The sequence below is a fragment of the Sinocyclocheilus grahami genome, unplaced genomic scaffold (assembly GCF_001515645.1).
Source record: "Sinocyclocheilus grahami isolate Dianchi unplaced genomic scaffold, SAMN03320097.WGS_v1.1 scaffold1428.1, whole genome shotgun sequence".
NCBI lineage: Eukaryota > Metazoa > Chordata > Actinopteri > Cypriniformes > Cyprinidae > Sinocyclocheilus > Sinocyclocheilus grahami.
The window spans coordinates 142,758-157,445 of record NW_015506607.1 but is presented as its reverse complement, the minus strand read 5'-3'; the positions used below and the strand labels follow the sequence as shown (position 1 = coordinate 157,445).

Here is a 14,688-nt window from a genome sequence, read left to right as displayed (position 1 = left end):
AAATAATAGTTAAATTTTTGCTGCCATGGATTTATTTTTCACTGATGAGTTATTCCTTTTTAGTCATTCCTCCCCCTATAATTTTCCAGAATTCACAAAACACTGCTCACATAATCATACAACAATTATAGAAAATGTTTCAAAGGTGACATGGAAAATTACAAATTTGAGTGTGACAAAATATCAAATTTCAAAGTAATTTACCTACCAGTAAGTGTCTGAATACCAAAAAGCTGCAAACCACTCTCTTCCTATAAGGCATGCTGTAAGCCATAGACATACTGTATACCTTGGAAATAGTGGGCTGCATGTAAAAAGGAATGCATAATTGAAAGAATGACCAGTGAGTGAATGATTATAGCAATGAAAACCGTCTTTGTAATGTAGTATTCACCCAATTAAAATGACATCTAAATGGCTGGAGAATGTATGTAATGTATTAGTAATGTTTTATTAATTAGACTTCACACCGTTCTTTTCTATTAGTGCCAACTTTGACATGAGAGTGAGTAAATGATGACACAATTTTCATTTTTGGGTGAACTATCCCTTTAAGATTGGCCTTTAATTTTACATCTCCACAAAACCTTTTGATGATTAAAGAGTAAATATGGAGATATTCTTCAATTTATTTCAAATTTAGATTAAATACCTTGTTGGCATGTTGAAAATGTTCTTTGGAAAAGAAACGCGTGTTACCTGTTTCTAGGATGATCTGCCCCGGGTTAAGATCGAGATTGAGGCTATGAAGAACCTCAGTCATCAACACGTGTGTCGTCTCTACCATGTCATTGAGACGTCAAGCAAGATCTACATGGTGCTTGAGGTATGTTTCCTTCAAAGTGATTCTGATGCTTAAAGAAAATGCATTATGCTTCGTATGTTTATATGCATGCATCGTGCCGCTCTCTCAGTACTGTCCTGGAGGAGAACTGTTTGATTACATCATTGCTAAAGACCGGTTATCAGAGGAAGAGACCCGAGTGTTTTTCCATCAGATCATCTCTGCGATGGCCTATGTTCATAGCCAAGGTTATGCCCACCGAGACCTCAAACCGGTGAGTTGGTTGAAAAGAGCATTTCATTTTTAAGTAGTTTAAACCTATACGGAGTTCTCCCAGTTAAAGGAACAGATCACCCAGAAATGAGAATGGTCTTAAAGGAATAGTTCACCCAAAGATGCAAATTTGCTGAAAATGTACTCGCCTTCAGGCCATCTGAGATGTAGATGAGTTTGTTTCGTCATCAGAACGTCTTGTCTGAATCGGGAGAGAATGCTCAGATGGAGCACGGTTTACAAAACAGTTCTAAACGAATAAGTGGGTGGATTTTGATGTGAGAGGATAACAGGAGATCTGGAGGGAGCGTTATTATGGATTATGGAGCCGTATTTTGGCCAAAAGCGAGGGTTAAAAGTTCAAATGCCCTAATGATGAATTTGTTTCTCACAAACACACAGGTTTTAACTAAACAAGAATTTAGGAATTGGATTCGAACTGAAGTCGTGTCGATTAATTGTGAATTATTATGATGCTTTTATCAGCTGTTTGAACTCCCGTTCCAAACCCATAAGGATTTATTATGTGGAACACAAAAGAGGAATTCAGAACTAATTTTCCAACTCCCCTAGAGTTAAACAGTTGAGTTTTACCGTTTTCAAATCCATTCAGCCGATCTCCGGGTCTGGCGGTAGCACTTTTAGCTGTAGCTTAGCATAGATCATTGAATCTGATTAGACCGTTAGCATCTCGCTCAAAAATGACCAAAGAGTTTTGATATTTTTCCTATTTAAAACTTGACTCTTCTGTAGTTACATCGTGTACTAAGGCCAATGGAAAATGAAAAGTTGCGATTTTCTAGGCCGATATGGCTAGGAACTATACTCTCATTCCGGCGTAATAATCAAGGAACTCAAGTCTAAAAATTTGCCTATTTTCAAAAATAGTGGAGTGTTCCTATAAGGCTTTGAAAAGGACACAAAAGCACTATCAGGAGTGTGGTCCAACTTGTATCCCAAGACTTTTTGACTTTATGTGATAGCTCGGTGTAAGAAACCGACTGACGGATATTCAGAACATGAGGGTGACTAAATGATGACGGTATTTTCATTTAGGGGCGAATTATTAAGTTAACAATGTTTTCTTGATACAACTGTTTCTTACTGACCTTAGGAAAACCTGCTGATCGATGAAGATCATAACCTAAAACTCATTGACTTTGGCCTTTGTGCCAAACCAAAGGTTTGTATCCATCTATTACTATGTATGTTTTCTTTTAAGTCAAGTCGCATGCATTTATATGGCACTTTATACAATACAGATGGTTTCAAAACAGCTTGACAGTAAACAGGAATAATAACCGTGTTCATTTTGCAAATTCATCAATTATGAAACGACTTCATTTTCAGCTGTAAAGCAGCTTGTTATTTTAAATGATATGTCCATATGTATCAGTGCTTTTAAATAAATATTGGCATTTAAAAAATTGTAATTAGGGCGGTTTGGGTTTTGAATTGCTGACCTGCTGTGGCAGTCCAGCATACGCGGCTCCAGAGCTCATTCAGGGCAAGGCTTACATCGGCTCTGAGGTCAGTGTGCCGTATGTGTTTCATGTCCTACATGTTTGAAAGCAACAACAAATTAAGCGTGTGCATAACTCGTGATCTCATGGCACGTGTGTTTCAGGCTGATGTGTGGAGTATGGGTGTGTTGCTTTACGCTCTACTGTGTGGTTTTCTACCCTTTGATGATGACAATTGTATGGTCCTCTACAGAAAAATTACAGTAAGTTTATTTGTGTTCCACCACGGTTTATAATCCGTGCATTTACTAGGTTATTGAAATAAAAGCAAGTTTGTATAGCATGTATTGTGCAAAATTGGCTTGTGTTTTGACAGAGAGGCAAATACAGCAACCCACACTGGCTTTCACCTGCTAGCATTCTGCTTCTAAACCAGATGATGCAGGTAGTGTGCATGGTTTATGTGTCTGTTTGATGTTTTTAGGTAAGGAAATACAATTTCATAGTAGTTTATTCCCTTCTCCTGCAGGTGGACCCAAAGAGGCGTTTGACTGTGAAACAGTTGCTTGATCACCCTTGGGTTATGAAGGGATACAGCACACCAGTGGAGTGGCACAGTAAACATCCTGTAAGATCAGCTCTATAGACATGCTTATATGCCTCCAAGATCCAGTTAGTCAAGTGAAAGGACTTTAAAGGGATTTTTTGGGCTTTAAAGCTTTTGCTATTCTTGTTGATTTCTTACCTATAACAAATTATATCTGCTTTAGTTCGTTTAAAGTCTTTACAGATATTAGAGAGTTTTTAACTTCCTAGCTGTATAATTTCCTTTGTGTGTTTGTTCTTTTTAGTTGGGTCATATAGATGAAGACTGTATCACTGAAATGGCAGTGGCTTCTAAACAATCCAGACAACTCACAATCCAACTTGTGTCAGAGGTACTGAGTGATTCCCCTTATTTAAAATGAATATTATATTTGTTAATATTAGAATTCATCAGTATTTATTTGTGATTGTGATTACAATTAAACATCTATTTTAATAGTTATTCAAATGTAATTTATTGCTGTGTTCAAAGCTGAGTTTTTTTAGCATCATCACTCCAGTCTTCAGTGTCACATGATCCTTCAGAAATCATTCTAATATGTGACCCTGGACCACAAAACCAGTCATAAGTGTACATTTTTCAAAATTGAGATTTATACATCATCTGAAAGCTGAATAAATAAGCTTTCCATTGATGTATGGTTTGTTAGGATAGGACGATATTTGGTCGAGATACAACTATTTGAAAATCTGGAATCTGAGGGTGCAAAAAAATCTAAATATTGAGAAAATCATCTTTAAAGTTGTCCAAATGAATTCTTAGCAATGCATATTACTAATCAAAAATTAAGTTTTAATATATTTACGGCAGGAAACTTACAAAATATCTGCATGGAACATGATTTTTATTTAATATCCTAATGAATTGGCATAAAAGAAAAATTCATAATTTTGACCCATACAATATATTGTTGGCTATTGCTACAAATATCCCCCAGCGACTTAACACTGCTTTTGTGTTCCAGGCTCACATTATGCTGATTTGGTGTTTAAGAAACATTTCCTGTTTTTATCAGTTTTTTTTTTCAAGATTTCTCGATGAATTAAAAGTTCAAAAGAATAACATTTATTTTAAATAGCTAACTTTTTTTTTAACAATTTCAAAAAATCTTTACTTTTGATCACTTTAATGTGTCCTTGCTAAATAAATTAATCTCTTTTTTTTTAAAAACTAACTCCAAACTATAATTTACATGCAGTTTTAGTAATAATTTATGCACATGAAGCAAATAGTTGCAAATTGTCCCATGCTTGCATCTAATTAGATCATTTTATTTATTTTTTTGTAAAAAAAGAAAGTTAAATGCTTTGTAGAATGAAAGGGAAATAATTTCAAAACTGTATCAATTGATGTAAAAAATAAGATGTTGAACTTTATTGAATTTTATGGAATAACTGCTTAATAACCATTAGATAAAGATAACCACTGCAAAGAAAGGCATGAAATCACTCTGCATGAAATTAGTTAATAGCCATGACCACTAGATATCAGTAGATGCCAGTGCATTGGCCAGAGCTTTACCTAGTGAGATGTGACTTCTTCAGAATTCCCTGTTATAAACAAGAGTGTTATACATCAATCACTCAGAAAATAAATCTTTACACTTTGTGTTTCTTCAGTGGAAGTATGATCAAATGACCGCCACCTACCTTTTACTGCTGGCTAAAAAGCGGCAAGGCCGTCCTGTGCGTCTGAGAGCAGAATGCCCCGTGATTGGCCACATGTACTCTCCTCTACAGGACATACAAGTGAGTTCAGTATTCACACATTTAGGAGCAGTATGAATGCACAGTAGTCATGTTTTGCTTTCTGTGTAAATGCTTATGTAGCTGAAGTCGTTGACAGGAGTATGATTTTGTGTATGTGTCTCAGCTGAAGAAGAGTCAACGCTTCAGTGAGGATGATGATGATGATGGTGTTCACCCAGTGGTGCTTGGCTCTATGGTCTTCCCTCCTGATTGCTACGATGACGAGAATCCCTGGACCCCTCTCACGCCCAAGAACACACACACCACAAACATTCCACGCATGGTTAGCCTCTATGTTCTCTTTATTTGTCTGCGCTTCCCTCTTGTCCAATGATGCTTATACAGTCAGTCTTTTTTCCTGCATTCAGCTTCCTTTTTATTTCTCCACACTCTCCTTTTCTCTTACTGCCTCTTACTTGTTTTGTTAGTGACATACTCTGCAGAACACCAGTTGGTCTTCCTCAATTACTGTGATAGTGTTGATAGAACTGGATTGTGTTTGGTCAGTTTAATAAATGCACTACTGGTAAAAAGAACTGTCTTATGTTCACCAAGGCCACATTTATTTCAGTCTTCAGTGTCACATGATTCTTCAGAAATCATTCTAATATGCTGATTTGGTGATGCTTAGTATTTTTATAGATGTTAAAACATCGTGCTGCTTAATATTTTTGTGGAAACCATAATATACTAGGCTTATTCATTTATTTATTTGTAAAAAACATAATGCTGTTATTCAGCAAAGACACCAAAATTGATCAAAAGTGGGGTTTTTTTCATATAAAAGCTGTTCTTTTAAACTTTATATTCATCAAAGAATGTATCATGGTTTCCACAAAAATATTAAGCAGCAAAAACTTTTCAACATGGATAATAGTAAGAATCATTATTAATTGATACCTAAGCAGCAAATCAGCATATTAGAATGATTTCTGAAGGACACTGAAGACTGGAGTAATGATGCTGAAAACTCAGCTGCGCATCACAGGAATAAATTACATTTTAAAAATATTTCAATAGAAAACCGTTATTTTGAATTGTAATAATATTTCATATTACGGTGTAATCGAATGAATACAGCCTTGGTGAGCATAAGAGACTTATTTCAAAAACATTTTTAAAAAAAAATCGTAATTATTCCCCTTTTGGCTGGTAGCGGCTGTTTAGGGAAGTTTATGAACTTGCAACCTTTGTATTAGAAGCCCAAATCCTTTATGAATCCATAATTAGCATTTTATGGCAACAAGAAACTAATTTCAACACATTTAACTTCAATAACGTGATGTGTTTCAAAAATAAAACCCAATGTTTAGCAGGAAATAATGTTGGGCATTTCCACAGTCAAGCTTCCTCAATGGCTCACTCTCAATAACTGCTTTATAAATGACTTCCCATTGCTAATGGAAATAGTTCATGCGGTAGCCCAGAAAGCACTTTATTTACTAATTGTTGTGAGAACTTTTTTCGTCTTCAGATGTTCACCTCTGAAACATCAGAGAAGCAGCGGAATGAAATGGGCTACTCCCCCATCACAGAGCAAGGGAGACCCCGTCGACAGAAGCCAGAGAGACGTGAGAGAACCAGAGAAAATAAAGAGAATCTTGCTGTGACAGCCACAGATGGAGATGTTTTTGCTCTGCCTGCGCCCCGAACTCCGATGAGCAGCAGAAAGACCAAATCCAACAGAAATGTAGCGACAACACCCAACAACAACATCACTACCACCAGCAGCGACGCAAACAAAGGTGAGCTAGATAATGAATCAGTTAAACATCACAGCAAGTGTACACCTTTGTTGTGATAATCCAAATATGCTTAGTTGATCTGTTTATTGTATATGTCATTATTATTATTATTAATTTTGTTTCTGCATCAATTTACATATGCTGTATTTTTGGAATTGTCCTTAAATGGTGGCCTCAAAAGCTAAGGGTCAGTAAAGATAAGATATTTGTTTATTTATTTAGAAAGAAATTAATACATTTATTTAGTGGATGGATGCATTCAATTGTTTAAAAGTGACACATAAGATGTTTACAGTGGCAGATTGGAGTGATGGCTGCTGAAAATTCTGCTTTGCCATCACAGGAATAAATGATGTTTTAAAATATATGAAAAAAGAAAACACTTATTTGCAATAAAAAGTATTATTGTAATGTGATTTCACTTTTTTTTTACCATATTTGTGCTCATATAAATGAAAAGGACATCTGGTGAAAGATACATCTTTCACAAACATTAAAAACTTACACTGATCCCAAACCTTTAAACGGTAGTGTATTTGGACATCTGAGCCACACCTAATATCGGGCATTGCATTCACAAAATATAAAACCAAGTGCCATCTGCAAACAATTTTTAACTAACTTCACTTTTCTGTGTAGATGACTGAAATCAGTTCTTCTCAAGTTCACACAGGTGTGTTAGAGTAACCACAAGCAAAGTTCATCACAATAACTATGAACATGTTCCACTAACATCTGAAAATTAGAAAGTACCCAGAAATGAAAAAATGTGCTTATGTAATTAGTTCTAATTTTTACCACTTGCTTTAATAATTGTATTATATAATGTAAAACAGTTTATCCATTTTTAACATCATATTGGAATTAGGAACTCCTAGGGGCTGGGATTTTTTATTATTATTTATTTAATTGAAGGAAATGACCGCTGAAAGCTGAACAAAAGCATTGATGTGATTTATAGTGGTCCTGGAGAATCGAGGCTCTCACTGCTGACTATACCTGTATCGTTCCTCTTACCTTCATTTACTCACCTATACACTCATTTTCTGTAAACACTGGATTTTTGAAGTCGTTCAGCCCTGTACTGCAGATGCTTAAATGGCATATCTGGAGTTTATACCTATAAAGAGTTTTTTGTGTGTGTTTCTACATTGTCATCTAGCATCTATAGTTTGATTCAGTTGGCCAAAGTCTGAGTATGTGTCTCTATATGGGACAGTGTGTCTGGGGAAAAGTCTTCATGTCCCAACATGCACTGTGTCCACCTCGTTACTGTCACACCCCACCTCCTGCACTGGAACGGACAGGTGCACACTGGGGACAGAGTGTGTGTGTGTGTGTGTGCATGCATGCGCTAGTGTCCGAGACAACTCCCGGAGCACATACTGACAGGTGTACGCGTCGCTGTTCCCAGTGCTGCGGCAGCATGTAGTGACACGTGTTTATCCTGTGTGTGTGCAGGAGCAGGCAGTGCCACTAAAGAAGTATCCTGCAGGAGAGAGATGGGCCAACAAGGAGAACTGGATATACTGGCTTTCAGCCCAGAGAGAAGGTAGCGAACGTTCTGTATTTTGAGAGGAAGAATGGAGTAGAGGAGGACTGTGGGATTTAAAGGGGTCCTATTATGCTTTTTCACTTTTTCAACTTGAGCTAGTCTGCAATGTTGCTGTTTGAGTATAAAAAAGATCTGCAAAGTTACAAAACTCAAAGTCCACTTCAAAAGGAGATATTTTATTTAACAGAAGTCACTTTTCAAAAACTACAACGAACGACTCGTTTGGACTACAACGCATATTTTCCGGGATTTGTGATATCACAAATATCGACGAATGGGATGAGATCTGGTTGAGCTGCACTAGAGAAGGCAACGAGTGTTATCACTATGTCGGAGACACGCTAGCTTTCTCAAGGCAGACGAACTTTGAGTGTTTACAATCATCCGGGTTTAAATGAAAATAATCTTATTGACCTAAAATTTTTGAACAAGTGTGTAATTTTATTTTTCATGTCCCTTTTGACTCTTTTGAGTTAACAGGCCATTTTTTGCTTGATCTGTATGACCTGATGTCAAAACCTTCTTTGCATTTGAAATGAGATGCAGCACTTGCTGCACTTACTCTTGCAGATTGCTGTTGAGTCATTTATAATTTCAACTAACCCTATTCTTCAGTAATATGATCTTGGCAAAGCCTGTGTCGCATTGTGGTAGATTTGCAGTTATAGAAATGTGCAATTATGTTCTAAACTGCATTTCCCACATGTCCAGGTCTCGATCTCTGGACCTGGCTGGCTGTCAGGTGGACAGTGGGCAGAAGCGGAAGGGAGGTAAAGTGTTTGGCAGTCTGGAGAGAGGCCTGGATAAAGTCATTACAATGCTCACACCCAGCAAAAAGAGAGGACCTCGAGATGGACCACGTAGAATTAAGGTATCATTCGTCTCGTTTTTACATTTGTGCTAAGTCTTTAAGATTGTAATATTTGTCTGTTGTTCTCTTGAATTGCCTAAAATGTCCTTGTTTTTCCATATTCCAATTATTTAGAATTATGATTTGGCATGTTTGTCACTCAAGGGACATTTCACCCCAAAAAACCTGAAACTTCTGTCATCATTTACTCACTCTCAAGTTGTTCCAAACCTGTATGTGTTTCTTTGTTTTGGTGAACACAAAAGAACATATTGTGAAGAATATGGGTTACCAAACAGTTGCTGGACCCTATTGACTTCCATAGTATATATTTTTTAACTATCCCATTAACATTTGCTTCATGTGTCCATATTTCTTTTTCATTTCAGGTAATCTCCATAATGCACATGTAGATGTTTGTCAGTGACTATATATATATATATATACACACATAAACTCTTCATGTTTTTTAGGCTCAATACAACGTGACACTCACCAGTCAGACTAATGCTGACCAAGTGCTCAATCAGATTCTCAGCATTTTACCAGAGAAGAATGTGGACTTTGTTCAGAAGGGGTAAGTTAAACTCTTACATTAAGTGTTTCCTGAAATGGAAATTCAAATTAGTTTTTCTGCTAAACCAGTGGTTCTCAACCAAGGGGACGGGGCCTCAGCAAACCTCAGCAGGATGACGAGTATTTTAATTGATAATTATTATTAATATATTAAAATCTAAATTAAAATGCAAAAAAAAATTTTTATACAATCAAAATACAATTTTACGTCTTATATCCGATATTTATTTTTATTTTCCCTCAATAACTATTATTTTTTTTGAAGCACATAGTTCTAGAATATAGAATGTAACTTGAAGGGGGCGCCCTTCAAATATTGTTTTGGAAAACAGGGCCTTTGAGTCAGAAAGGTTGAGAACCACCGCTCTAAACAAATAACTTGTTAACTTGGTTAAATTGTTATATGGTATCACAAGGTCCTCTTTTTCTGTTAGCTATACTCTGAAGTGCCACACACAGTCAGACTTTGGAAAGGTGACCATGCAGTTCGAGCTGGAGGTTTGTGTCCTGCAGAAGCCTGAGGTGGTCGGGATCCGTCGACAGCGGCTCAAAGGTGACGCCTGGGTGTATAAACACCTGGTAGAGGACATCCTCTCCACCTCCAGCATCTGATGTCGCTCTTGTTTGCCCACCTGAGTTTAATGGGGTAGATGGAGTCTGTTTGATGTCCATTACAGAATAACCTCCAGTTCTACTTTATTTCATTTGACCATGTCCATTATTCTTTGGCATGTGCAGGAGGTGGTACAGTATTATTTTGTCATGTTCTGCCCTAGATAGAAATGCAAATATTTTTGTGACTTTATACTGTACTGCACTTTATAATAAGCAGTACTCGTATAGCATTATGGCAGCGATTGCATCTTATTTGTCTTTTGTTTTTATGTCTGTCTCCATGATATAGTGTCAATGTTATGTTTTATTTGTTTTCATGTGTAAAGTTTCTAATCTGTTACCCTTTTCAAAATGTTTGTCATTTTGTTCATGTTTCTATTTGTGATCATGTCAGTCTGACTCGTAATTAAATAAATCTTTTTAACATCTATGTTTCAATGGATCATTCAATGAATGGTTTGAAATGAACTAAATTTCAATATTATGAGCAGTAAATGATGTCCTTCTTCCAATCCGTCTTTTTGCTTTACCCTGAATAATCACTCCGTAGTGTGAGTTCATTATATAGCGTTAGCTGAATTGTGTAATTTCGTTATGGGCTGTTGTAGTGCTGGATTTTTATTTTCAATGATACATCTATTGGATGCCAAATTAATGTTTCAGCTGTCTAATTAGTCAGCTTGCGACCCTTTCTATCCTCACTGGTTATCTTGAGTCTGTGTTTTGGTCTCATTTAATTCACCGAAATGACAACATGTAAACTCGCGTAACGTCTTATCACAATTTAAAAACATAAATATTTTCAATCAACATAATTTTTGGATTTCCGTGTGCCAGGAGCTACATTTATCCACGCAGAATAGCCGTGCCGAAGCACAACCACAAAAATGTTCTTCCGCAAGGTTCGTGCAGTTTTATATCTTAAAAGGATTAGTTCACTTCCAGAATAAAAAATTCCTGATATTTTACTCACCCCATGTCATCCAAGATGTTCATAATCTTTCTTAAGTCACAAAGAAATGAAGGTTTTTGAGGAAAACATTCCAGGATTGTTCTCCATATAATGGACTTCAATGGGGACCAACGGGTTATGGGCTGTTGTAGTGCTGGATTTTTATTTTCAATGATACATCTATTGGATGCCAAATTAATGTTTCAGCTGTCTAATTAGTCAGCTTGCGACCCTTTCTATCCTCACTGGTTATCTTGAGTCTGTGTTTTGGTCTCATTTAATTCACCGAAATGACAACATGTAAACTCGCGTAACGTCTTATCACAATTTAAAAACATAAATATTTTCAATCAACATAATTTTTGGATTTCCGTGTGCCAGGCGCTACATTTATCCACGCAGAATAGCAGTGCCGAAGCACAACCACAAAAATGTTCTTCCGCAAAGTTCGTGCAGTTTTATATCTTAAAAGGATTAGTTCACTTCCAGAATAAAAAATTCCTGATATTTTACTCACCCCATGTCATCCAAGATGTTCATAATCTTTCTTAAGTCACAAAGAAATGAAGGTTTTAAACAATCCCAGCCGAGGAATAAGGGTCTTATCTATTGAAACGATCAGGCATTTTCTAAAAAAAAAAAAAAATTTAATCTATATACTTTTTAACCACAAATGCTCGTCTTGCACTAGCTGGACTTCACGGGTTACATCATCATGTTGGAAAGGTCACGCGTGACATATACGGAAGAACTGACCCAGTGTTTTCAAAGCGAACGTGCAAAGAAAGTCAAACGCCCTTTACAATTCAAAGCGAACGTGCAAAGAAAGCCAAACCCCCTTTAAAAAAAAAAAAAAGGTAAAACAACGATGTCGGACGATTTTGAAGTTGGAGGAGAAAATGAAAATACGCTACCTTTCTGAACTGGAGTACACAGACGAAGAGCTAACCGCGCGTAATGTGTGAATTTGTGGACGCGCATCGCAGAGCTAGTGCAAGACGTGCATTTGTGGTTAAAAAGTATAGAATTTTTTTGTTTTGTTTTTTAAGAAAATGACCGATGGTTTCGCTAGATAAGACCCTTATTCCTTAGCTGGGATCATGTAGAGCCCTTTAAAGCTGCACTGAAACTGCAATTTGGCCCTTCAGCCCATAGGCCAAAAATCCTGGATTGTTCTCCTCAAAAAAATTAATTTCTTTGCGACTGAAGACAGAAATACATGAACGTCTTGGATGACATGGGGTTGAGTAAATTATCAGGACATTTTTATTCTGGAAGTGAACTGATCCCAGACCGTTTCACTCAAACCAGTACACGTGAATAAGACAAAAACTGTAGCCCTTGAGAAGAAAAACCTCCCTTTAGTCTGTCAAACTGACTGTGTAATATTAATTTAATAAAGTTGAGTAGCTAAAATTTGTTGTAAACCCCTCCCTCCCACCATTTTATGGTATGTGTAGGTCTGTAAAACCAATATGTCACATGCTGGTAAGATCATGTTTTAACTTGCTTTAAGTGTTCTGCTGTGATTGAAGTGGGAGCAAACTGTGCGTCAGTCCTACTATGCGTATCAGCATAACAATAGCTATTAGTGTGACAGATATGAGTGCTTACATGGTTAACATCAGATGAAGTGTGTGTGCTGCTGGAGAGGTGGATGGTTAATGGGGGGGGCAAGGTGGTAATATGGGGATGAACTAACCCCTCCCCCCCCCACACACACACTTACTATGACTCCTGCTGTGTGTTTTATGGGGGGGGGGTCAGCTGCAGGAACAGACGCTCGCTGTCATCTCTCCCACATCTCCTTAAGCTGTCTCATTCTCCACGCTATCTCTTTTATGAAATTTAACCTAAACTCTTTGGTAGCCTATACATATCTTTACCTATGATGATTTTTCATTTAAAGAAAAATCTAAATTATTATTATTATTATTTTAATACTCAATCTGTATTTATTGATCATCTTTTTAAAAAAAACGGTGGGAAGGAAGTTATTTATTTACACTAAAATGTCAAACTGTAGCCGTGTGATATCACTCTATATCAAAATGGCTCGATATCACATACTCATGTGATATTGCGCTATATATATATATATATATATATATAATTGTCTACTACCAGAAATAAATACTTTTACATTTTAAAATTTACTAAAGCAAACTAAAACTGAATAAAAATAAAAGCTATATAGAAATAAAAATCTTAAACTAAAATGAAAATGAAAACTGAAATGCTATTTGCTAAACTATAATAGTATAAAAATAATACTAAAATTGTATATTTATGAATTACTTTGTAACTTAATGTAACCTGGCTTTAAATGAGAAAAGCTGAATTTGTTTTTATATCAGTGCGTGTACCACCCTAAAGAGTGTGCTAACACGTGACCTCGGGTCTTTTCCAGCATTACTCTCACTAACACACCATTGAGGAGCTAAACGTAATGAGCTGAACATGTGTTTGTCCCTTCCTCTGCTTGTCTTTGTGTGTTTTCTTGGGTCAACGAAGGCAGTGATGTTTCTCTTCATTACGAAGCTGGCAGATTCAGAAGGCGCCTGCACTGTGACAGCTCACTTTCCAATTACCTCCTTCAGTTTTAACGAATTTTGCTTTTCACTGATGGCTCTTGCAGTCAGATGCCTGTTCATTAGGGGACTTCGTATTCCAGAGATGTGGGTTTCCATCACACACACGCAGAGACCCGGAGCTAATGGGCGGCGTGTGATGTCTCCGATGGGAAGAATTACTCGCTGTGTTGTTTTGTTAACGGACGACTGGTTCCAGTGGTTGAAGAACAAATGAAGAGTTTGATTCTCATGCCGAAATGTCTTTTCAGCCTGAGGAAACTATTGACAAATATGCCAGCAGTGCAGGACAATGACATGCTCTTTGTCCATTTAAAAAACAACTGTTAGAGCAAGATTTGAACGTCAGACTTCTTTATTGCTTACTTGACTAAGGGCTATTAACTCTATAAACAGGCAAAGACTGTAGCTTCTAACAGCAAATAGATGAATACATGAACAAATAATATTCACACATCAATGACACCTTTTCTGGCACATTGAGTTTAGAGGTAGGATACCCTTTTGAAAAAAAAAGTACACTTTAGCATACTTGTAAAAAGAGTTAGCCTACTTATTACAGAAATGATATACTTTAAAATAATATACTTAAGTGTGAATTGAATGTAATGTTTTTAAACACTTAATTGTGTTATATTACATTGAAACTGCTCATTATCATGTAGACTGGACTTACTCAGTCAAGCAGAGAATTAAAATCCCTAATTGTGCTGTCATCCTCTCTTTCTTCTCTCTTTCTTCTCTCTTTCTCTCCCTCCTTGTCTCTGACCCCCTCCAACTCTCATTCTCACCCTCTCTTCCTGTCTGTTTTGTCTGATCACTTCCTCTGGACTGCCTATCTTTAATTTTACCTTCCACATTCATTTTCCTCCATCTCTTCTTGGCCTGTTTTCCATTTCTCTCATCTTTCTCTCCCTCTTTATATCTCT

The 14,688-nt window shown here is 36.7% G+C and overlaps 1 protein-coding gene across 1 annotated transcript; it reads left to right on the top strand.

Moving 5' to 3' along the window:
• The first annotated feature begins 499 nt into the window (after positions 1 to 499).
• Positions 500 to 10,616, top strand: LOC107570222 (maternal embryonic leucine zipper kinase-like). The gene is made up of 16 exons (XM_016256429.1): positions 500 to 505; positions 710 to 826; positions 915 to 1,058; positions 2,172 to 2,240; positions 2,495 to 2,587; positions 2,685 to 2,783; positions 2,897 to 2,965; positions 3,050 to 3,148; positions 3,372 to 3,458; positions 4,747 to 4,875; positions 5,000 to 5,158; positions 6,350 to 6,620; positions 8,082 to 8,172; positions 8,887 to 9,046; positions 9,499 to 9,602; positions 10,036 to 10,616. The coding sequence occupies exons 1-16, from the start codon at positions 500 to 502 to the stop codon at positions 10,211 to 10,213; spliced, it is 1,875 nt and encodes a 624-aa protein (XP_016111915.1). The 3' UTR covers positions 10,214 to 10,616.
• Positions 10,617 to 14,688: the final 4,072 nt, after the last annotated feature.